We start from the raw sequence: 22565 nt of genomic DNA on the forward strand, positions 1-22565 counted from the left end.
CATTTCAATAACCAACGGCTTAATGCTTCCACCAAGTCATCTACAAAGAAATGCATGATGTAGGAACCACATTTCTTGGAAACACTGATGTTCCCTGAAAGTTTTCAGAAATGGAAATGTTTCCCAATTTATATAAACAACATTGAAATAATTTCCTCAATGTTGAGTTTACCCCTAAAATTGCTCTTAAACTATTAGCCCTTGCTACTACTTGCTTCCTAGAAATAAGAAAGCAACAAGTGTGATTCCTTAACAAGTACCTGTATGCAGCTCTGCATCTAATATGCATAACTTATTTTCTGCCAGTTAGTTCCTACTTCACCGTATAGCATTAAAACTAACTGTGCTTCTCAGTGTCTGCATAAAACACTGTGACTTCCAGTGCTTCAAATGACTTTGACAGCCATAGCTACTGGAAAGAGCAAGGAAAGGTGTTGGAAGCCACTCAGATGTTTAGCTGGTTTCCTGAATTCTCTGAGGTTATGATACCAAGAGGTTGGGGAATCAAATGAAGTATAGTTGGTCCTCCCTATCTGTGAGTTCCATATCTGCTGACTCAACCAACTTCCGATGGAAAATATTCAGGGAATGAGGAATAGGTGGTTGCATCTGTACTGAATATGTAAGACTATTTTCTTGTCATTATTCCCTAAACAATACAGTATAACAACTATTTACACAGCATTTACATCATATTAGGTATTATAAATAATCTAGAGATGACTTAAAGTATACAGAAGGATGTACATATGCTATTGCAAATACTACTCCATTTTATATAAGATTTTGGTATCCATTGTGTTGGGGGGGGAGGCAGAGGCAGCAACCAATCTCCCATATCTAAAAGATGGCTGTATCTGGAAAATATATAATACTGTATATTATCTCAAACATATGTAGATCGAAGGCAGAATAAGATGAACCCAGGAAATTGAGAGAGTCTTTAAAATTGAGTTAGAAGATTTTCATATTTTAGGTTTGTGGGTATTATGAAAGTATGGGAAAATAAAATTATTATTTATCATGTGATTATGGGGGGGAAATGTGATTTACTCCCATAGCACTAAATTTGGGTGAAATGCTTGCTGTGGGGAGTTAGGAAAACCTGTCTATTTATGCTGAAAGAACCAGTGGCAAAACACTTGCATCTGGTAGACTGCTTTTTTACTCTAATGCTCTAATGTCTTAGAGACGTTGTCTCTGCTTTATAGATTTCTTGGAAAAGAAATTAATGCATCATTATAAAACCACATGAGTAGTATTAGTTTCCTACTGCTGCTATAATAAATTATCACAAAGTTAACAGCTTAAAACAATACAAATTTATTCTCTTAACAGCTCTGGAGGTCAGAAGTACAAAATGGGTCTCAATGGGCTAAAATCAAGGTGCCAGAAAGGCTGTGTTGCTTCTGGAGGCTCAAAGGAAAATAATCAGTTTCCTGGTCTTTTTCAGCTTCTAGAGGCTACCCACATTCCTGGGCTAATAGCCCCTTCCTGCATCTTCAAAGCCAGCAGTGGTGGGCTGAATCTTTCTCCTAGTATCATCTCTTCATTCTCTATCTCCCTCTTCCAATTTTAAGGACCGCTGTGATTATATTGGGCACCTGGATATTGCAGGATATGCTATTTTAAGGTCAGTTGATTAGCAACCCTAATTCCACCTGTGACCTTAATCCCCTTACCCATGTAAGGAAACATGTTCCTAGGTTCCAGGGATAAAACGTGGACATCTGGGGGTGGAGCATTATTCTGCCCACTACATGAATTATAATCTATTTTTAAATCAATAAATATCAAACACACAATAGGCCAGCTATTTCCCCAAATCTTTGCTCTCCCTAGCCCTCTAAGTTTGGCTTTAGAATGTGGGTGGTAGGGGAGGGTAAGAAAATACCTTTTTCATTTAGTGCTAAGCAGTGGTGTGCTGGTCATCATTTAATCAGGTCTAGCAGGTAGGAGGAGGAGGGGAAATTAATCTGCAGCATTTACTGATTTCCGCATCATAAATATGTTCCACCCCAGTCGGTTTCAAGCTGACAATGATGAAGCCAAGTAGCTCAAAAAAATCCTGAAAATGTGACAATTCTCACAGTACAAGCCAGTACAAGGAAGCTACAGAACATCACTAGAAGTATATATATTGTGACAGACTCTAGTCAGGGAATGCAAGTTACATTTCTGAACTGAATACAACTCAAGTATACCAGTGCTGTCTCCAAATTTCCCTTTGTACTCATAGGATTAACTCTTCCTGGGCCCCACTGACATGACTGGATACTAAAGAGCTGGTTGACTTTCACACCTTTCTGTCTATTAAGGATCAAAGAACACGCACAAATGCTGGCAAGGAATCCAGTCTACTCTTCCCTCACTAAATGCTGCACACAGAGATGACGACCAATCAGAATGAGACCCAGTGTCCCCTGACTTCTTTTAGGAGAAAAGGAAATGAAGGGCAGAAGGGGACCAGCGGCCAGTGGGGGGAAGACCAGAGACAAAGCTAGAGGCTCTCGGGCGGCAATAGGCTGCTTGGATTCTACTTGGCTCAGAGTTTTCTGGGCAGCAGACATTTGCCTAGGGAGGAGGGCAGTGTGTTTGCAGGCTGATGTCCATGTGTGTGTTTGCTGTGCATTTTAAAATGTAAGTGCTCCATAAGCACAGCCATTATCACTTCCCTCGGCCATTTCCACACTAGCAATGTGAAATATGTCATTTCTAGATGGCTAATGTTCATTTTTCTTATCTGACACAAGCTACTAACTAGGCTCACATTTAACATGAAAAGCTACAGATTTATCTACAACAGGGAAGGGCAGGATCATGGTGACAGTGCAGGCCAATCAGCCAGAGAAATCACATCTGTGGAAGAACAAGGATGGGTCACCCCTTCTTTTGCAAGGTCACTTAAATTAATGCTCCTCGAGCTTTTATGTGCACAGGAATTACCTGGGGAGCTTGTTAAAATGCAGATTCTGATTCACTAGGTCTGAGGTAGGGCTCGAGATTCTGCTCTTCTAACAAACTCCCAGATGATGCCAATGGTGCTTGTTCAAGGGCCATATTTTCAATGGGAAGGGTCTACAGATCAACTCTCTCTCCCCACCTCTCACATCCTGGCAAATTTATGCCAATAGAATTACAGTTATCATATTAGGAAAGGGAAAAACACTACTTTTAGACAATGTTTAAACCAGGCATGGTGGCTTATTCCTGTAAACCCAGCACTTTGGGAGGCCAAGGCAGGTGGATCCCTTGAGCCCAAGAGTTTGAGACCAGCCTTGGCAACATGGTGAAACCCTGTCTCTACAAAAAATACCAAAAAAAAAAAAAAAATAGCTATAGTGGTGTTAACCTGTAGTCCCAGCTACTCAGGAGGCTGAGGTGGGAGGATTGCCTGACCCCAGGAGACTGAGGCTGCAGTGAGCTGTGATCACACCACTGCACTCCAGCCTGCGCAACAGAGTGAGACCCTGTCTCAAAAAAAAAAAAAAGAAAGAAAACAGTTTCAACCACAAACATTTATGAATAGTGTACATTATTGACCCATGAAGAAATCAGCTATAAATGACCCACACGCCAGCCAATTATGGATATTAAATGAGAACAAATAAATGATCTTTAGGACAAGAGGTTGCAACACAATAATTATTAAGGGTCTGCAAGCCTCTTCACCCTGTTCCTGGTGATGACTTAATGATTGTCTTTGTTCTACCTGAAATACAGACTATGCTCTGTAAAGGGAGTGCCTCCTCTAAAATCACATGACCTAAGCATGAATCTTCCTTTGAAGGATAAAATGGAAGGAAAAAAATTGGATGAGGAAGAGAAGAGTGGGGAATAGAAACAGAGAGAGAGAAAGATGGATAAATTTTTAAAGTTACTGTAATAAAAATCTTCTACAATGAAACTATAATTGTTGATCAGCAAATGTGAACTAATCCTCTTCCTCCTTACCTTCTCTCTCTGAATTGCCTTCATTTTTTGGAGTTCAGCTTCTTCAGCTTCCTTCTTGATTCTTACAGATTCTTCTCTTTTTAGCTAAATTGTATTGAAATTACAGAGAACGAAAACAGTTACCATTTTTCAGTCTGAACTCTGGAACACAAAATTATGATGAAAGGCAAATTACAGTATTGTTTGTGCTATACCTCACCATGATTATAGGTTGTTACTTCAAGCTACTTAGATCACAGAGAATGGCCGGGCTACGTCTTCTGCTCGTGAAATTTCTGTCTTTGTGTTTCTTCCTTGGTCTGTCTCTTTTTCAATGTCTCTGTCTTTGTCTATCTCTGTCTTTCTCTGTGTGTATGTGTGTGTGGTGTGTGTGTGTGTATTGGGAAGGGAAAAGGGAAAATAATTTATCCTGATTACAAAACTCAGTGTTCATTGTAAAAATCGCTGGGAATCTTAAATACTTTTTGTACTACTTCCATGACTGGCATGCAGTAAACAAATCCATATTCTTAGAACCAAAACATTCCAAACATAGTAGACTTTAAACTATAGTTAAACATAGTTAACTTAAATGAAAAAAATAATTCCCTTAATCGAGGGTCATGCTGAGTGATAAAGGGCTTGGGTAAGAATTGAAGGTATCCATCTCTTCACTTCTCACTTCCTGAGAGCTTTGATTTTGAAAGCTGCCTTTTGCAACTGGTTGGAAGATTTTATACTTTTGGTAAAGTTACTGTGTTATTTCACGGTTACTTGAAAGAGCAGGTACTTGTATTCCTTACCAATATTCAACTAAAAGAGATGAATTCTGACCTTTCGCTGGTATTTAGATTGCATCAGCTGGAGTTGTTGTTTCTGTCTGACTTCAGTTTCTGACTGGCTTCCACCTTAGGAAAAAAAAATCCACGAAGGTGAAACATAAATATTAAGCTGAAATGTCAGCCATCGAGGACTAATTAAATACATAATAAATCTATAACATGAGTTTCCTTAACATTCGCATGCTCTTGGAAATAAAAACATAGCCAGTTTTCTAATAAGACCTTAAAGAAGGGGAATCACTTAGAAGAGAGAGCTGGATAGAAAGAGGAGGCCATATTTTTAAAACAAACGAGCACTTTTACTAAGGTTTTTCAATCATGTAGGTATTAAAGTTTTCACTTGGATTGAAATCATACCTAAAGGTCTGTGCTAAACAGAAGAAATAATGCCTGTCTTGGAAATTGTAGAATATTCCTCCTGCTTGAATATGACCATGCCCGAACCTAGTAAAGATGGTGATCAAAAGTGCTTCTATTGCTTTTCTTCTTCTAACTCTATTGCCTTGTGTCCAAGCAGCAAGGCTCAGGAAGCTCTCAGAGGTCTTGCCACTAGACAAGTATGTAGTCTTTATAACCCAGTTTCTAAAAATACAATGGGAATATTCTAGTTAGTAACTGATCATCAATCCATACTATTTATTGTTCTTTCCTTATATAGTCAAAATTAAAATATGGATGTTAGATTATTTACTTGCTCTCTCTTAAACCTAAAAGAATTTGGGGCCAGAAATCCTGGCAGCTTGACAATCAACTAAGAATTGCCGTTTAGGGAATTCTCAGTGTTTATGCAAGCTTGGTGTGCGTATTATAAAGATTCCTTTCAAATAATTCTCTGGTGCTTTGGTCACTAAAAGTGTCAGCTCTCTGAAAGATTCACTCTCACAGAAGATGCATTAAAACAATTTGTGTTCACTATAGATCTTATAATTGAACTGAGAAAGATACCATAGGGACTTTTCTTCTGAGATCCAAAAGGTATATAAGGCCTGTTTGGTGTTGGCCCTTTGACTGCTATTGTGGGGGATGGGGGATGTTTCTTTCAAAACAGTAAGGAATGTTGACGTTTTTCTCCAATGTTACAGCAACTTTTAGTATCTCCTGCAACCATTCAAATATTGTAGGGGGTAGAGAAGTACAGGAGGAGTTGAAAATTAGAAGAAATGGAGAGAGCCACATGTCTAAGCATTTACAAGTTTTGTTCAAAACTCATCTCAAAGTGTAATACATTCTAGAATTTTCTTTTCTACCCCCAAGCCCCTCCCACACACACACACACATACCTGACTATCCCTAGATAATGCATATAACAGGAAGTCAAAATGAGAATCCTGCTCATTTTCTGCTAAGGCTTCAAGAAAACAGATGCCAAGCACTTCAAATTCCAAAGGGAGGTAATGGCCCCTCAAAGCAAGATCTGCAAGGAGGTAACTGAAACCTACCTTGGGGAACCTTAACTAACTTCAGCCTATAAAAGAGGTTGGTTAGGTCAAAGGGAGGCAGAAATCTGAGGAAAGATGTCATTCTGAATTCTATGTCTTCTGTGTTTTGAGGAAAGAGAAATCTTCACATCAGATGAGCAGGAGACGTTTAATGAAAATCAGCTGGAGACCTCAACCTGCATTTTTAAGAGTCTGAAGGTCTTAGTGGATTCATGCCTAGAACAGTTAGAGCCTAAAGATATAAGGCTGTTGTCAGTTGGCCACTGAGATGAGTCCTCAAGAAGAGGTAGCTACATTACAAACAGCCCACATTCACAGTTTATGAAAAGAAAGAATGCACAAGTATTTCCTGTACCTTTAATGTGATTCTCATGAAAGAGAATGCCAACCTAAAGCCATCTAAAGGGACTTGCCTATGAGGGCCATGTCAAGAACAATGGAACCCTAAAAGGAGTCTACCAAGAGCCAAAAGTGAGGCCAAGTCCTGCCGACAGGAAAGGAAATCGTCTGTATCAGGGAAATCCAGGTGGGAGATGGATGGCAGAGAGTGGGGGATGCTGAAAAACTCAAAGAATCCCAGGAAGAAGAATGAGCAGTCAGCGTAAACCTAGGCTCAAAGAAACAAGGATCACTGCATTACGAACCCTGACCTCTCTTATCTCCCTCCACTTCCCCCTTCAATCCTAGAAAGGTCAGAATCTGGGAACAGAGCCGTGAATAGGGAAAAGTCCAGCCACACCCTGTTGCACTTGCTGGATTCCTACCTGAAACAGGCCTGGGTTAGAGCACAGGAGAAGCTCTCATCTCCATTAGTAACAGAATTTTGATCAGTACCTAAGACTGAACATTAATTACTGAAATGAGACTGTTTTAGGCCTAGAATTAGCTAGGTCACTCTACTATTTGAGAAAGACCAAAAAGCTTTAATTTCTTGCATCATCCAAAAAGCCTGGGAAAGACTGGTCTCACATAGCCAATCTCAGGGGCCAAGCTAGGAAAGATTAAAGCTGTTTTCTGATTGTACCCTTCGAGTCTGGCTCATTTGCACAAAGGAGGCACTTGAGATTAGCCCTTTTCACGAAATACAGTGGGATGATGATAATATTACTATTACTTCCTCTCATTAAATAATTTCCAAATTAGATTATTTTTACCTATGTTCTTGGTGGTGGGGGCGGGGTGTGGGGCGGGAACTTCTCTAAAACTATCACAACCGTAAGGGGCCCCAGACACAAGACATGCTTGTATTAACTAAATCTGTGGACACTGTGTATCCAACCCTTTAAATTTTCGGCTGCTGCTAGAAGAGAAAAAGCAAAGAAAAGATGTGAATCATTCCCATTAGGTGGCATCCCCTCTGAATGATTCAAACACCGGCAAAGGCGGCCCAGACAATTCATCACACTGGCAGCACCTGCTCCAGAGGCCCAGAGGTCTCTATCTGTAGAATAAAAACACAGGTGATGTTTCTCTTATACCCACCACCGGGTTTCCAGCTCACTCTCATCTTCCTCTTGAAACTTACTCTCCACTCCTTTTCTTCAGATTAACATTTAACTGCCATGATTAATATGCTTGTGCTAGCATTTACTCCCATCCTGACTAGTGCTATGACAGGGCATATGCAGCGCCCCAGGTAAGCTTTTTCAAAGTCAATCTAAGAGGCTTTAAATTATTTGGCAATTAAGCCATCACTGTGTTCCCATAGAACTCTGGCATTACAGGTTTGCTACTTGCAGAAAATCAGAAAAAAAAAAAAAAAAATACACACACACACACACACATACACATTAAACGCATTCCACCCAAGCAGCACAATGACCAAACAAACTACAATGGACATTTGCTAACAGGATCCATAGGGGGCCCCGCCCTCCCGCATTCAGGCAGCGGCTGTGCTTGCGTACCTAGCCGCCTGGGCACCAGGTGAACTGGTTTAGCTCTGTTCTGCTCCTTCCACTTCTCCAGGTTGTCCAGCTCCTGCTCCGCAACTAAGCCAGGCGAGAAATATCAAATCGTCAGTTATCAGACTTCTAAAAGAAAACCAGTCCCTTCGAAGCATAAGAAACAACTATTAGAAGGCAATTAACTACATGTGAGCATGAGTGAACAAGGCTTCCAGGTTAGAAACACAATATTCAGCCCTGAACCCTACGGGTCACCCTGGGCCAGGCCCTGTGGCACATTCTCATCAAGAGTCAGCACACAGGGTTCAAATTTGAAAAACCACCTGGGCTCCTACTAAAACAAAGAAGTATAGATTTTCCTACCATTCTGGCATTTTTAAAACTCTATATCAAGTTAATTTTTAAAGTTTCCTATAGAAAATGTGTGCAAAACTAGAATATTTTCATGTCAATAAGAACTTTCCACACACAGGTAAATATATCCCCAGAGAATTCTGATGCCCATACTCGCTTTATGTTCAATGCTCCCAAGCTTACTGCAACTCTAGGGAGTGAGGGCTCGGTGCCACAGGTGGAGACCCTTGCTCTGGTTTGGGGCACTCCAGACCACTATGCAGAGTCGGCTTCCTGGGGAGCAGGGCTCATTTCCTAAATGTTCACTCTGCACGACAGCAGGGGGCGCCAGAGAGAAACTAGTTCTGTCACTCCAGCGCCTCCCCTTATCTCCTCATGAGACCTGTTTCAAACGTCCATTACTAGAAAAACAAATTCTGAAACACTTCAGAATCCAGACCACATTGAGACTTAATCTCCTATTAAGTATTTAAATGAAAAGCTTGTAAGATACCAGAACTGCTGGCAGTTCCCATAGTCCCTGCATGGCTATGATTGTCATATTCTGCACTGTCCCACCCGGGGCTACATGTCTGGTGGGGACTCTTTAGAGATCTTTTTCCCTTTTGTGCCTTTCTGTCCATCATTAGTCATGAAGTTAAATTTCCTACCAATCATCTAATAAAAGAGACCATCGAATTTCAGCATAGCCCCACAGCTGGACTCGAACAAGCCTACAATTTCTTTGTGAACTAAACGAACTTTAGTTCGCTTCCACCTCTAAAGGATAATGCTATAACTTTAAACAGCAGCATTTATATTTGCTGTACATCAATTAAACATGTTATGTGCACATTAAGTACAGAGAGCACAAAAACGAGTAAGATGTGGTCCCTGCCCTCAAGGAGGTTTATTGGCAATAAGTGTAAAGTTGTTCAAGCCAACAGAAATCCAGGATCTACCATCATGTCATGAGTTCTGTTACTAATGTAGAGAAACAAACTTAGAAGTGTTAATAGTAGAATATTTTTAAAGGTATAATCAAAACTGCTGATGTTTAAAAAAAAAAAAAAACAAAACCTTGATGAGATTTGGTGAGTCTATATAAATCAGAAAATAAAAATACTGGCCGGGCGCGGTGGCTCGCGCTTGTAATCCCAGCACTTTGGGAGGCCAAGGCGGGCGGATCACGAGGTCAGGAGATCGAGACCACGGTGAAACCCCGTCTCTACTAAAAATACAAAAAATTAGCCAGGCGTGGTGGCGGGCGCCTGTAGTCCCAGCTACTCGGAGAGGCTGAGGCAGGAGAATGGCGTGAACCCAGGAGGTGGAGCTTGCAGTGAGCCGAGATCGTGCCACTGCACTCCAGCCTGAGCGACAGAGCGAGACTCCGTCTCAAAAAAAAAAAAAAAAGAAAGAAAATAAAAATACTTCACACCAAAACAATCCAACTGTAAAAAGAGAGAAGCATTCTGAATGTTAAATGAATGACTATACGTACTTCTTTGTATCTCATTTCTCCGGTTTATATTTGGTGTTATCAAGGTATATGCACTTGTGCTAAAAGGAAGAGAAAAAAAATGCTTATTACCATGAGAAACTACCAATGCATATAAGCCACCAGATATTCTTCCTTCTATTATACTGTATTTGTGATCATTACCATCGAATAGGCACTATGAAAGATAATCTTCTTAAGACCCTGGTCTGAAGCTGGGCTTGGTGGCTCATGCCTGTAATCCCAGCACTTTGGGAGGCCGAGGCGGGTGGATCACGACGTCAGGAGATGGAGACCATCCTGGCTAACACGGTGAAATCCCATCTCTACTAAAAATACAAAAAATTAGCCGGGCGTGGTGGCGGACGCCTGTAGTCCCAGCTACTCAGGGGGCTGAGGCAGGAGAATAGCGTGAACCCGGGAGGTGGAGCTTGCAGCGAGCCGAGATTGTGCCACTGCCCTCCAGCCTGGGCGACAGAGTGAGACTCTGTCTCAAAAAAAAAAGACCCTGGTCTGTTCTCTGGGACCTCACAATCTTGATGTCAAAGTAAAACAAAGGACATGGCCAAATATGGAAATACAAAGCATTCCATGAAGAGTGACAAGTGACTAGTTGGTATACTGTCCTTGTAGGGCTCCACCATTCCTCTAGGTGGTGCTTGTGAGTAAATTCCTTTAAGATTGCTTTAGATTGGCATTCTCTTCCACGTGACCACACCATGGTACAGGAAACATTGGTACATTTTTTGTTCCCACAGACTGATCCTAGAGGCCATTTGCAATGCAGCCACCTCCTCTTGATGACCTGAGTAACTAACTGGCTTTTAGGCTTTGACTTATCTAGGCCTATGTCCACTGGGTCTCTTCTTCTAGGGACACAGGTTGAACATAATCAGGGGCTCAGAGAAGCAAGGAGTCATTTCAACCAGGCGGATCAGGGAAGACTTTTTAAGCTAAAATATTCAACTCCGTGACACTAGGAAGCTGTTAAAATATTGTGAGCTTTTGAGGGCAGAGAGTGTGCTTGATTGATGTGTATTCCAAGCCCCTGGCACAGTGTCTGGCACAAAGACATTGGCTGCTTGATAAATGTGGGCTGAATTAAAACAAAATGATGCTACAGACCCAGCATGTGAGTCTGTGTTGGGGTGGCTCTTTTTTGAGATGATGCATGTGATCCCACAAGAGCCATGAATACTCTGTTAAGCAAAAATATAGCACAGCAACAGATTGCAGCATACATGTAGGTACAGTTTTAAGAGAAATGCTGTGGATAAACACAACCAGCTTATAACTGTAGGATTTAAGAGGGGGAAAAAAAACCCACCCAGATACTCTTGGAAGTCTCTCTCTTCTACCTGAATATACAATTTCAAAGGGAAAATTAGCAAAGATTGAACTGTAGAGGCCAAAAGCACTGATCAATAGAAGCCATTTCCTTCCTTATCTCATTATTTTTCTAGCAGCTAGCCTTCAGCCAGCTTCAAACTGGGCTTTAATTTTAGACTTGTAAATGTGAGGTGTGCAACAGCCTTTGCATGCAAATGGGGCTGCTGGATGCCCAATTACTTAATGTATATCAGCAGACGTTGTATGTGTAGCCTAGCATGCATACAACGTTATGAATACAAAATTAGGAGGCTGCCACTGGAAATTAATCCCTTGTCCATTGCATATTCTTTGTACACCCTAAGAAACATTTTTCACTCCTGAATTGCCAGTAGTTTTGAGGAGCTTGGAAGCTGCAATCCCATGGGTAGTCCCTGGAAACTTGAATATGATGCAGTGGTGAGCCATTCTACAGAGACTGAAAGCTGAAACATGAGATACTAGACGTAAATGCCAATCATGAAATTGCTACACAATCTTCAATGTCTGCTAACATTGTGGTATAGAGCTTCTCTATATACCACAGATTTGACTATACTCCAGATTCGTAGTTCTCAGCCTTTATCGTGCATCATAATCACCAGGAGGGCTTCTCCGCGAGCTTGAGAGTTTCTAATTCAGTAGCTCTGCGATGGGGTCCAATAACTTACATTTTTAACAAGTTCCAAGATGATGCTGTTCTTGATCTAGGTACTACACTTGGAAAACCACCACTATAGAGCAATCAAGCTATCTTAGAACATTTGGGATAAAAGAAAACTTAGGGATTCATAAATCACTGGTAAAGAGTTGAATCTCAGGCCAAAGATCACCAGGTCAATTGAGCAACAGTGATGAGACTCCAGTCTAGGACTTTTGACTTAGATCAGTTATCTGTCTGCAGCTAACTTTTCAACTCAATGTGCAAAGCATAAAATATGACCATCCTTTAACTTTAGCCCCTTGATAAACTTCCAAACAATGCAACCTACTTAACTGGGCACTTATTATAGATTTATTATATCAGGGGCTTACAGAGAGTGAGGGGAGATTCCAAAACAGGGATACTAATCACTTTAACAGAACTTACACTTTAGTTAGGAACAAGTCAAGAAACCACAAAAGCACCCCACGAGAATATCCAGCCACTCAACAAGAGTTCTGGATGGGGAAAAAAACAAAACAAAAAAAGAAATAAAAAATAAATTAAAAAAGAATATCCAAACAAGTCTTAAAGTGGAATGATGTAAGTACTCAGACATCCAAAACAGTGGAGATTCATAGAGACCTCAGAAGAGTAAAAAACTGAATAGCACGAAATAAGAATAGTAAGTTGAGGCTTAAAGAATAGGATCTGAAATAGCAAAAGTGTTTCTTTGCCAGGACTTTGCCAAAAGCAGCTTCACAGAGAATTTTCCAAGTCCATGAGTCTCTCTTACAGAAATTTTGCAAAAGGTTTGGAGAGAAAAATCAATTCATTTGTAAAAGATTGTATTCTACAATATCTAATCTGGTTAAGTTTTTAAGTCTGACATCATACTAGAATCTTCCGTCTTAGGAATAGGACTTCAGTCAATCTATGGCCAATGTGTGTAGCCTACAGGTACCTAATAGAGAAACATAAAATAAAGGGAAAGAATTAGCTCTGGATTTAGAGGGTTTTTACTGAAAGCATTTTAGCATAAACCCAGGCAGTGGTCCCAGTAATAAACATTTTATGTAAATTTTATGTGAATTCCTCAGCAAACTTCTTAGCAATATTTTATTGACTGAAAATGCCAAACCTAAAACATGTTATAATAGTCCCAAGAAAGCATTGCCAAGTAAATGGTAAGGAACTTAGCTTCTATTCTATTTCTTAATATAGGAAGAAGAGCTTAAGTCAAAGGATATGCTTTTTATTTTTTAATATCATGTGCCAGAGTGTAATGCCTTAGTAGATACAAATATTCATCCCTTCTTTCTTAGCTTTCTCTTGACATGAATAGCAAGTATAATTTATTAATGTTTTCAGCCAATTAGTTTCTACCCACAGCAAAGGCCTTTGCTGTTTTAACCTGTGTGCCATCTCTTCCAGCAGCCTGACTCTCAAAGCTGCTGATCTAGACAAGCCCAACAACCAACATTTCATATTCTTGTCATTTCCTGATTAAGCAACATTCAAGCCACTGAAATAAATGTATATATTTGAAAATGAGTCTTCTTAATTACCTCATTGAAATTTAATGAAATATCTCAATTTGTAAGATGGTTTTCACTTTCCAAGAGCACACATCCATGAGATATACTAAGGGAGAATATATGAAAGAACAGACAAGATAAAATGTTTTTCTGCACCATAAGAAACATAAAATAAAAAGATATTCAAGAAATGTTTGGCCAAGCGCAGTGGCTCATGCCTGTAATCTCAGTCCTTTGGGAGGCTGAGGCAGGTGGATCACTTGAGGTCAGGAGTTCAAGACCAGCCTGGCCAACATGGTAAAACCCTATCTCTACTAAAAATACAAAAATCAGCCGGGCGTGATGGCGCACACCTGTAATCCCAGCTACTCAGGAGGCTGAGGCAGGAGAGTCGCTTGAACCCAGGAGGCAGAGATTGCAGTGAGCTGAGATCGTGCCACTGCACTCCAGCCTGGCCGATAACAGCAAAACTCTGTCTCAAAAAAAAAAAGAAAAAAGAAATGTTTCCTTTGCGAGGTCTTTTGAGTTACACAACTGCATCTTGTGTGTACATTCTTGCACAATTTTTGTAACTTTTTATCAATAAGTACTCTGAAAAAAATGTTATGTTGAAGTTATCAAAAATATCTTGGCTGGCTAAAAGTATTACATAACTATATCCCCTGGTGTGTACAAACTGCACCAGATGTAATTTAAATTTCCAATTAGGAACAACAGTGGTTTGACTGAAAAAGAAATGTAGTTAAGAGCAAAAGTTCAGAAAGAGAATTCAGTGAAAAACATAATTTCAAGCAGAATAGTAGACATGTAAAGTCTATAGTCCTGCAAATAGTTGGTTTGAAGTTTTCATAGTTCAAGAAAATCTCATCCTTGGGTATGTATAAATTGAAAAAAAAAAAAAGACTGCGGATAATCAAAGGCATTTGGATACTTATCTTTTTAGATAAGACATTCCATATTGGTTTTTGTTACATGATCTTCAATGTAGGAATCTGAAACTTACTGTTTTCAGTCAACATTGACTCAAAACTTTTGAGGCATTTAGGTTTCCAAAAGTTTTTTCATACATAGATCAAATTCCCAAGAAAAATAGAAAATGACAAGACCAGGCTGAGCAAATTACCCTTGACCCCTAAGCCTGTATTATACCACCCCTGATCAAGTGTTCCACATCTCCAGTGTGGAAACGTTTATGAATTGTCTTTGGCCTCAGAAACTACAAAGGCTAAGACACTGTCTGCACACCCAAGAAGCTGATGTGTAATTGATTAGTTCTTTCATGAGTACAACTCATTGATTCTGTTGGAGGGCTGCATAGACACACAGTGGGTAAAGACAGATAAATAAGCAGGAAATCATCGGAGCCTTTGTTTATAGGATGCCTTTAAGAAAATTAGAGGCATACACACCCAGGATCTCCATGGCTTAGTGAGATATTGTAAATTCACGCAAACTAGAAAAAAAGTGCTGCTTCTTTCGGGTGGAGGTAATCCCACACTAAGATACATGGTTTGGTATGTATCTCAGCCACAAATCACACCTTAGCTGGGCAAGTGTGTGTAGTCACCAATCTGCACAACCATATAGAACGGACCTGAGATGTTGTATTTCTTCACTTAAACACACACACACATAAGTAAAAGCCACACAAAAAAAAGTTAGCAAGAAGGCCGGGCACGATGGCTCACGCCTGTAATCCCAGCACTTTGGGAGGCCGAGGCGGGCGGATCACCTGAGGTCAGGAGTTTGAGACCAGCCTGACCAACATGGTAAAACCCCGTCTCTACTAAAAATACAAAAGTAGCCAGGCGTGGTAGCACGCATCTGTAATCTCAGCTACTTGGGAGGCTGAGGCAGGAGAATCACTTGACCCTGGGAGGTGGAGGTTGCAGTGAGCAGAGATTGTGCCACTGCACTGCAGCCTGGGCAATGAGAGTGAAACTCTGTCTCAAAAAAAAAAAAAAAAAAAAAAAGGTTAGCAAGAAGGAGTCACACTAAAGATATAAAGAGTGTATCTGGGACGGGTGCGGTGGCTCACGCCTGTAATCCCAGCACCTTGGGAGGCTGAGGCAGGCAGATCAGGAGGTCAGGAGATCGAAACTATCCTGGCTAAAACAGTGAAACCCGTCTCTACTAAAAATACAAAAAATTAGCTGGGCGTGGTGGCGGGCGCCTGTAGTCCCAGCTACTTGGGAGCCTGAGGCAGGAGAATGGCGTAAACCCGGGAGGCGGAGCTTGCAGTGAGCCAAGATCGTGCCACTGCACTCCAGCCTGGGTGACAGAGCGAGACTCCGTCTCAAAAAAAAAAAAAAAAAGAGTGTATATGAAGTATAATATTGTAGAGACTCACCATCTTTAAGAGGCCAAAAACCAGTGATGTGATCATCATTGAGATGGAGACCAATTGGTAGGTATACTTACAAAATGTCTTGTAACTACTTCCTCGGTAAAAATAACTGTAAGAAATTCATATTTTCAGAACATAGAGATGTCAGGTCTGGGATTTGATTGGATTCCAGTTACAAGCTAATAAGTTAGCCTGTTACTGTTTCACAGACACTGGCAGAAGACATGAAATTCCTGGATCAGAGACAAAGACTTTATGACTGATGGCACAGTAGGCAGCATAAGCATCAGCTTATTTATATCTATTCTCTCTGTCCTCCAGTCTTATGATGGGATCAACAGGATGGATGCTGCACACATGGTGTGTTTGCATTGCAGCTGATAAAATGCTGATAAAATTTTTACAGCAGATAGTAAGTGAGACTGGTCTTTGTCCTGGGAGAACAAACCTTATCTCTCAAGGTTCCCAGCTACATAAATAACTCTATGAAATAGGTTAAAGAGTGGTCTTGGCATATCCAACAAAACATAAGTGTACACGAGGCCCTAGGGGGACTCTCTTTTCCAGCAAGAGAATATTTAGTATTAACATTCCTATTAAGAATGGCTTAATGATAAAGAAATTGATATTGGCAGAAAAACCACTTACTTATGAAATGTGCTATATATTTTCTCTTCCATTATTAATAGACTTAGAACGGATTATGTCTATGTCTCAAGGCTTACTCAAGGTTATCTACAACTTAAAGAAAAAAAAACAGAAATGCAAGACATAGTGATGTACTCCAAAATCTGTGCATAGAACACTTAGAAATGAAATTCATGCTTTCTTTCTGATTTTGAAAGAAACACACTTGTAAAAGAAAATTCAGAAAACTATTTTAAAAACATTTAAAAGCCCCTCCCCTCCCCTCCCCTCCCTTCCCTTCCTTCCTTTTCTCTCTGTGGCCCGGGCTGCAATCTACTCGGCTCGCTGTTGCCCCGCACCGTGGACTGCCTGCGACTGCCGGCGCGCGCCACCACCGCTGCCTGCTTTTTCTCCTTTGGCTGCAGGCGCCATTTCGCCATGTTGGCCACGCTGCTCTCCAGCTCCTAACGCCCAGTGCTCTGCCCGCCTCGGCCTCCCGAGGTGCTGGGTCTGCAGACGGAGTCTCGCTCACTCGGTGCTCGGTGTTGCCCGGGCTGGAGTGCGGTGGCATGGTCTTGGCTCGCGGCAGCCTCCGCCTCCCAGCCGCCTGCCTTGGCCTACCAGGGTGCTGGGATTGCAGCCCCTGCCCGGCCGCCGCCCCATCTGGGAGGTGGGGAGCGTCTCTGCTCGGCCGCCCCTCTGCCCGGCCTCCCCATCTGGGAAGTGAGGAGCACCTCTGCCCGGCCACCCATCGTCTGGGAAGTGAGGAGCGCCTCTGCCCGGCCACCCATCGTCTGGGAAGGGAGGAGCGCCTCTACCTGGCCACCCATCGTCTGGGAAGTGAGGAGCGCCTCTGCCCGGCCGCCCCGTCTGGGAAGTGAGGAGCGCCTCTGCCCGGCCGCCCCGTCTGGGAAGAAGTGAGGAGCACCTCTGCCCGGCCGCCCCGTCTGGGAAGAAATGAGGAGCACCTCTGCCCGGCCGCCCCGTCTGGGAAGAAGTGAGGAGCACCTCTGCCCGGCCGCCCCGTCTGGGAAGTGAGGAGCGCCTCTGCCCGGCCGCCCCGTCTGGGATGTGGGGAGCGCCTCTGCCCAACCGCCCCGTCTGGGAGGTCTACCACGGAGGCCAGAAGCAATGTGGGGGCTGGACGTGGTGGCTCACGCCTGTGGTCCCGGCACTCTGGGGGGCCAAGGCGGGTTGATCACTTGAGGCTGGGAGTTCGAGACCAGTCTGGCCAACATGGCGAAACATATGAAAAATACAACAGACAAACCAACCAACCAACTCAGTGACAATAAAACAGGTCTACCCTGGAGTCATACTCTAATTTTTTCTATTTTCCTCCCTTTCTGATCCTTTATCCCACTTTCTTTTTCTTCCTCTTCCTCTCCTTCTTTTTTTTTTTTTTTTTTTTTTTTTTTGAGACAGAGTCTCGCTGTCTCCCAGGCTGGAGTGCAGTGGCGCGGTCTTGGCTCACTGCAGGCTCCGCCCCCCGGGGGTTCCCGCCATTCTCCTGCCTCAGCCTCCGGAGTAGCTGGGACTACAGGCGCCCGCCACGTCGCTTGGCTAATTTTTTTGTATTTTTAGTAGAGACGGGGTTTCACTGTGTTAGCCAGGATGGTCTCGATCTCCTGACCTCGTGATCCGCCCGCCTCGGCCTCCCAGAGTGCTGGGATTACAGGCATGAGCCACCGCGCCCGGCCTTCCTCTCCTTCTTCTTTGTCAAATAGAGGATTGAGTTATTATCACTGATCCATATAAAGTCCCTCTCTCATTTATTTTAATTCCCACCCCCCATTTCTATTCCCCGACTTCCCATGTGCAACCTTCCTAATATGTTTGATACGCATCTTTTTGTTTGTATGTAAAAAAAAAAAAACAAACATTTAAAAGTCACACATAATCCCACCTCTCAAAGACCACAATTACAATTTTATTTGGGTGAATTTACTTTTCATCTATGCTCTGTACATATTATTACACAGTTGCAATCATATTTTAAGTACAGCTGTACATCCTGCTTTCATTAATAAGTAGTTTTCCTAATTTGATTATATATGTAACATGCTTAATGCTCAATGGCTACATAGTATTTCATGATATTGTTGCATCATATAACCACTCAACTATTGCAACTGTTTCAATTATTCACTATTATAAATAATCCTACAGGATGTACAAAGTGTAACGCTTTCAACAGAACACTGTCCAGAAGAAAACGCTAACAGTCCTCTGAAATCAATACTCTGAACAGGAATGCGGACTACATTTAAACTTTTCTTCCTTAGATATCCTATTTACATTTCAAAAATCTGAGACAACATAATCATATGATTAATTTCCACTCTTATGTGTGACTCCCTTTATTCTTAAACCAGAAGAGATGTAGGCCCTACCCAACATTCAATCTCACTTCCTCCTTGCTAATAGCACTTCTATATTATTCAGACAGACAATGTACCCAATTAAAAACTACAGCCACCAACCTTCTTTATAGTTAGGTATAATTATATGATTAAGTTTGAGAAATTGAGATGTAAGTGGAAGCCACTGAAAGGGATTTCTAGAAAGCCTCCTTTAAATGGTGGTAGACAATAGAAAAAGCTATTTTGTTACTTTCCTTCTTCCTGGAAGGTTGATGTGGTAGCTGGTGCTCAAGCAGCCATCTTAGTCAATGAGGCAACCTGAATACGGAAGACATAATCAGGAATGGCAAAGCAGAAAGACAGAAGCAGTCTGGTGCTCTGTGACCATGAAAACACCACATCAGTGGTAACCTGCTGCTGTACTGCCCAACTTCAAACCCTAATTCTGTTATTTCCTATCTGTACAACTTTGAGCAAATTATTTAGTTTTTCTATTTTTTCACCTGTAAAATCGGGATAACTGTCCACTTCATAGGATATAAAGTGCTATGAACCCTGAATATCTGAGGCAGGCCTCAGTTAATTTAGAAAGTTTAAAGTCCTGTCGTGGTGGCTCACACCTGTAATCCCAGCACTTTGGGAGGCCAAGGCAGGCAGATCACGAGGTCAGGAGATCAAGACCATCCTGGCTAACGTGATGAAACCCCATCTCTACTAAAAATACAAAAAAAAATTAGCTGGGTGTAGTGGTGGGCGCCTGTAGTCCCAGCTACTTGGGAGGCTGAGGCAGGAGAATGGCGTGAACCTGGGAGGCGGAGCTTGCAGTGAGCCAAGATCGCGCCACTGCACTCCAGCCTGGGCCACAGAGTGAGACTCCATCTCAAAAAAAAAAAAAAAAAAAAAAGAAAGTTTATTTTGCCAAGGTTGAGGACGCACCCATGACACAGCTTCAAGAGGCCCTGATGACATATGCTCACGGTGGTCGGAGAACAGTTTGGTTTTAGACATTTTAGGAAGACATGAGACATCAAACAACATATGTAAGATGAACATTGGTTTAGTCCAGAAAGGCAGGACAACTGGAAGCAAAGGTGGGACAACTCATAGCGGGGAGGGGGCTTACAGGTCATAATAAATAAGAGACAAACAGTTGCATTCTTTTGAGTTTCTGATTAGCCTTTCCAAAGGAGGCAATCAGATATGCATTTATCTCAGTGAGCAGAGGGCTGACTTTGAATAGAGTGCAAGGCAGGTTTGCCCTGAGCAGTTCCCAGCTTGACTTTTCCCTTTAGCTTAGTGATTTGGGGACCCCAAGATTTCTTTTCATTTCACAGTGCTTAGAAAAATGCCAGAAAATAACAAATATTCTATTATAGTTTCCGATTATTTGTATTAGATCATCCCTAGACTACCTACCTTCAGACTTATTTTATGGGAGAGAAATAAACAAAGCTATAGATACTTAAGATACCTAAGGGGACATCTATTGCATTGTATGTAAGTATAATAACTATATATAACATATATGACATCTATTTTATATGTAATAAAACTTAGCCCTGGCTTCCTTCCTTCCTTCCTTCCTTCCTTCCTTCCTTCATTCCTTCCCTCTGTGGCCCAGGCTGCAATCTACTCAGCTCGCTGCTGCCCGCGCCACGGACTGCCTGGGACTGCCGCCGCACGCCACCGCTGCCTGCTTTTTCTCCTTTGGCTGCAGGCGCGCGGTCGCCATGTTGGCCACGCTGCTCGCCAGCTCCTGACGCCGAGTGCTCTGCCCGCCTCAGCCTCCCGAGCCCCTGCCCGGCCACCGCCCCGTCTGGGACGTGGGGAGTGCCTCTGCCCGGCCGCCCCGTCCAGGAAGAAGTGAGGAGCGCCTCTGCCCGGCCGCCCCGTCCGGGAAGAAGTGAGGAGCGCCTCTGCCCGGCCGCCCCTCTGGGAAGAGGTGAGGGGTACCTCTGCCCGGCCGCCCCGTCTGGGAAGTGAGGAGCACCTCTGCCCGGCCGCCCCGTCTGGGAAGTGAGGAGCGCCTCCGCCCGGCCGCCCCATCCGGGAAGAAGTGAGGAGCGCCTCCGCCCGGCCGCCCCGTCCGGGAAGAAGTGAGGAGCGCCTCCGCCCGGCCACCCCGTCCGGGAAGAAGTGAGGAGCGCCTCTGCCCGGCCGCCCCGTCCGGGAAGAAGTGAGGAGCGCCTCTGCCCGGCCGCCCCATCCGGGAAGAGGTGAGGGGTACCTCTGCCCGGCCGCCCCGTCTGGGAAGTGAGGAGCACCTCTGCCCGGCCGCCCCATCTGGGAAGTGAGGAGCGCCTCTGCCCAGCCACCCACCATCTGGGAAGTGAGGAGCGCCTCTGCCCGGCCACCCACCGTCTGGGAAGTGAGGAGCGCCTCTGCCCGGCCACCCACCGTCTGGGAAGTGAGGAGCGCCTCTGCCCGGCCACCCACCGTCTGGGAAGTGAGGAGCGCCTCTGCCCGGCCACCCACCGTCTGGGAAGTGAGGAGCGCCTCTGCCCGGCCACCCACCGTCTGGGAAGTGAGGAGCGCCTCTGCCAGGCCACCCACCGTCTGGGAAGTGAGGAGCGCCTCTGCCCGGCCGCCCCGTCTGGGAAGTGAGGAGCGCCTCTGCCCGGCCACCCACCGTCTGGGAAGTGAGGAGCGCCTCTGCCAGGCCACCCACCGTCTGGGAAGTGAGGAGCGCCTCTGCCCGGCCACCCACCGTCTGGGAAGTGAGGAGCGCCTCTGCCCGGCCACCCCGTCTGGGAAGTGAGGAGCGCCTCTGCCCGGCCACCTCATCTGTGAAATGAGGAGCGCCTCTGCCCGGCCACCTATCGTCTGGGAGGTGAGGAGAGCCTCTGCCCGGCCGCCCCGTCCGGGAAGAAGTGAGGAGCGCCTCTGCCCGGCCGCCCCGTCCGGGAAGAAGTGAGGAGCGCCTCTGCCCGGCCGCCCCGTCCGGGAAGAAGTGAGGAGCGCCTCTTCCCGGCCGCCCCATCTGGGAAGTGAGGAGCGCCTCTGCCCGGCCGCCCCATCCGGGAAGAGGTGAGGAGCGCCTCTGCCCGGCCGCCCCGTCCGGGAAGAAGTGAGGAGCGCCTCTGCCCGGCTGCCCCGTCCGGGAAGAAGTGAGGAGCGCCTCTGCCCGGCCGCCCCGTCTGGGAAGTGAGGAGCACCTCTGCCCGGCCACCCACCGTCTGGGAAGTGAGGAGTGCCTCTGCCCGGCCACCCCGTCTGGGAAGTGAGGAGCGCCTCTGCCCGGCCGCCCTGTCTGGGAAGTGAGGAGCGCCTCTGCCCGGCCGCCCCGTCTAGGAAGTGAGGAGAGCCTCTGCCCGGCCACCCACCATCTGGGAAGTGAGGAGCGCCTCTGCCCCGCCGCCCCGTCAGGGAAGTGAGGAGCGCCTCTGCCCGGCCACCCACCGTCTGGGAAGTGAGGAGCGCCTCTGCCCGGCCACCCACCGTCTGGGAAGTGAGGAGCGCCTCTGCCCGGCCACCCCGTCTGGGAAGTGAGGAGCGCCTCTGCCCGGCCGCCTATCGTCTGGGAGGTGAGGAGCGCCTCTGCCCGGCCGCCCCTTCCGGGAAGAAGTGAGGAGCGCCTCTGCCCGGCCGCCCCGTCCGGGAAGAAGTGAGGAGCGCCTCTGCTCGGCTGCCCCGTCTGGGAAGAAGTGAGGAGCGCCTCTGCCCGGCCGCCCCGTCTGGGAAGTGAGGACCGCCTCTGCCCGGCCGCCCCGTCCGGGAAGAAGTGAGG

At 44.6% G+C, this 22565-nt stretch overlaps 1 protein-coding gene across 5 annotated transcripts in view; it reads right to left on the reverse strand.

The window, feature by feature from the left end:
* Window positions 1–22565, reverse strand: part of EPSTI1 (epithelial stromal interaction 1) — a 114666-nt gene that overhangs the window by 77654 nt on the left and 14447 nt on the right. For 3 of the 5 annotated variants that reach the window (XM_003270031.4, XM_030813337.1, XM_003270032.4), the window contains exons 2-5: window positions 9956–10014; window positions 8122–8205; window positions 4768–4841; window positions 3955–4038 (exon numbers count right to left, since the gene is read on the reverse strand). In XM_003270031.4, the coding sequence (XP_003270079.1) occupies window positions 3955–4038; window positions 4768–4841; window positions 8122–8205; window positions 9956–10014 (301 nt within the window). Of the gene's footprint in view, window positions 1–3954; window positions 4039–4767; window positions 4842–5132; window positions 5209–8121; window positions 8206–9955; window positions 10015–22565 lie in introns of those variants that run through there. The other 2 variants (XM_030813338.1, XM_030813339.1) reach the window with 2 other exon arrangements.

Source organism: Nomascus leucogenys, chromosome 5 (assembly GCF_006542625.1).
Source record: "Nomascus leucogenys isolate Asia chromosome 5, Asia_NLE_v1, whole genome shotgun sequence".
NCBI lineage: Eukaryota > Metazoa > Chordata > Mammalia > Primates > Hylobatidae > Nomascus > Nomascus leucogenys.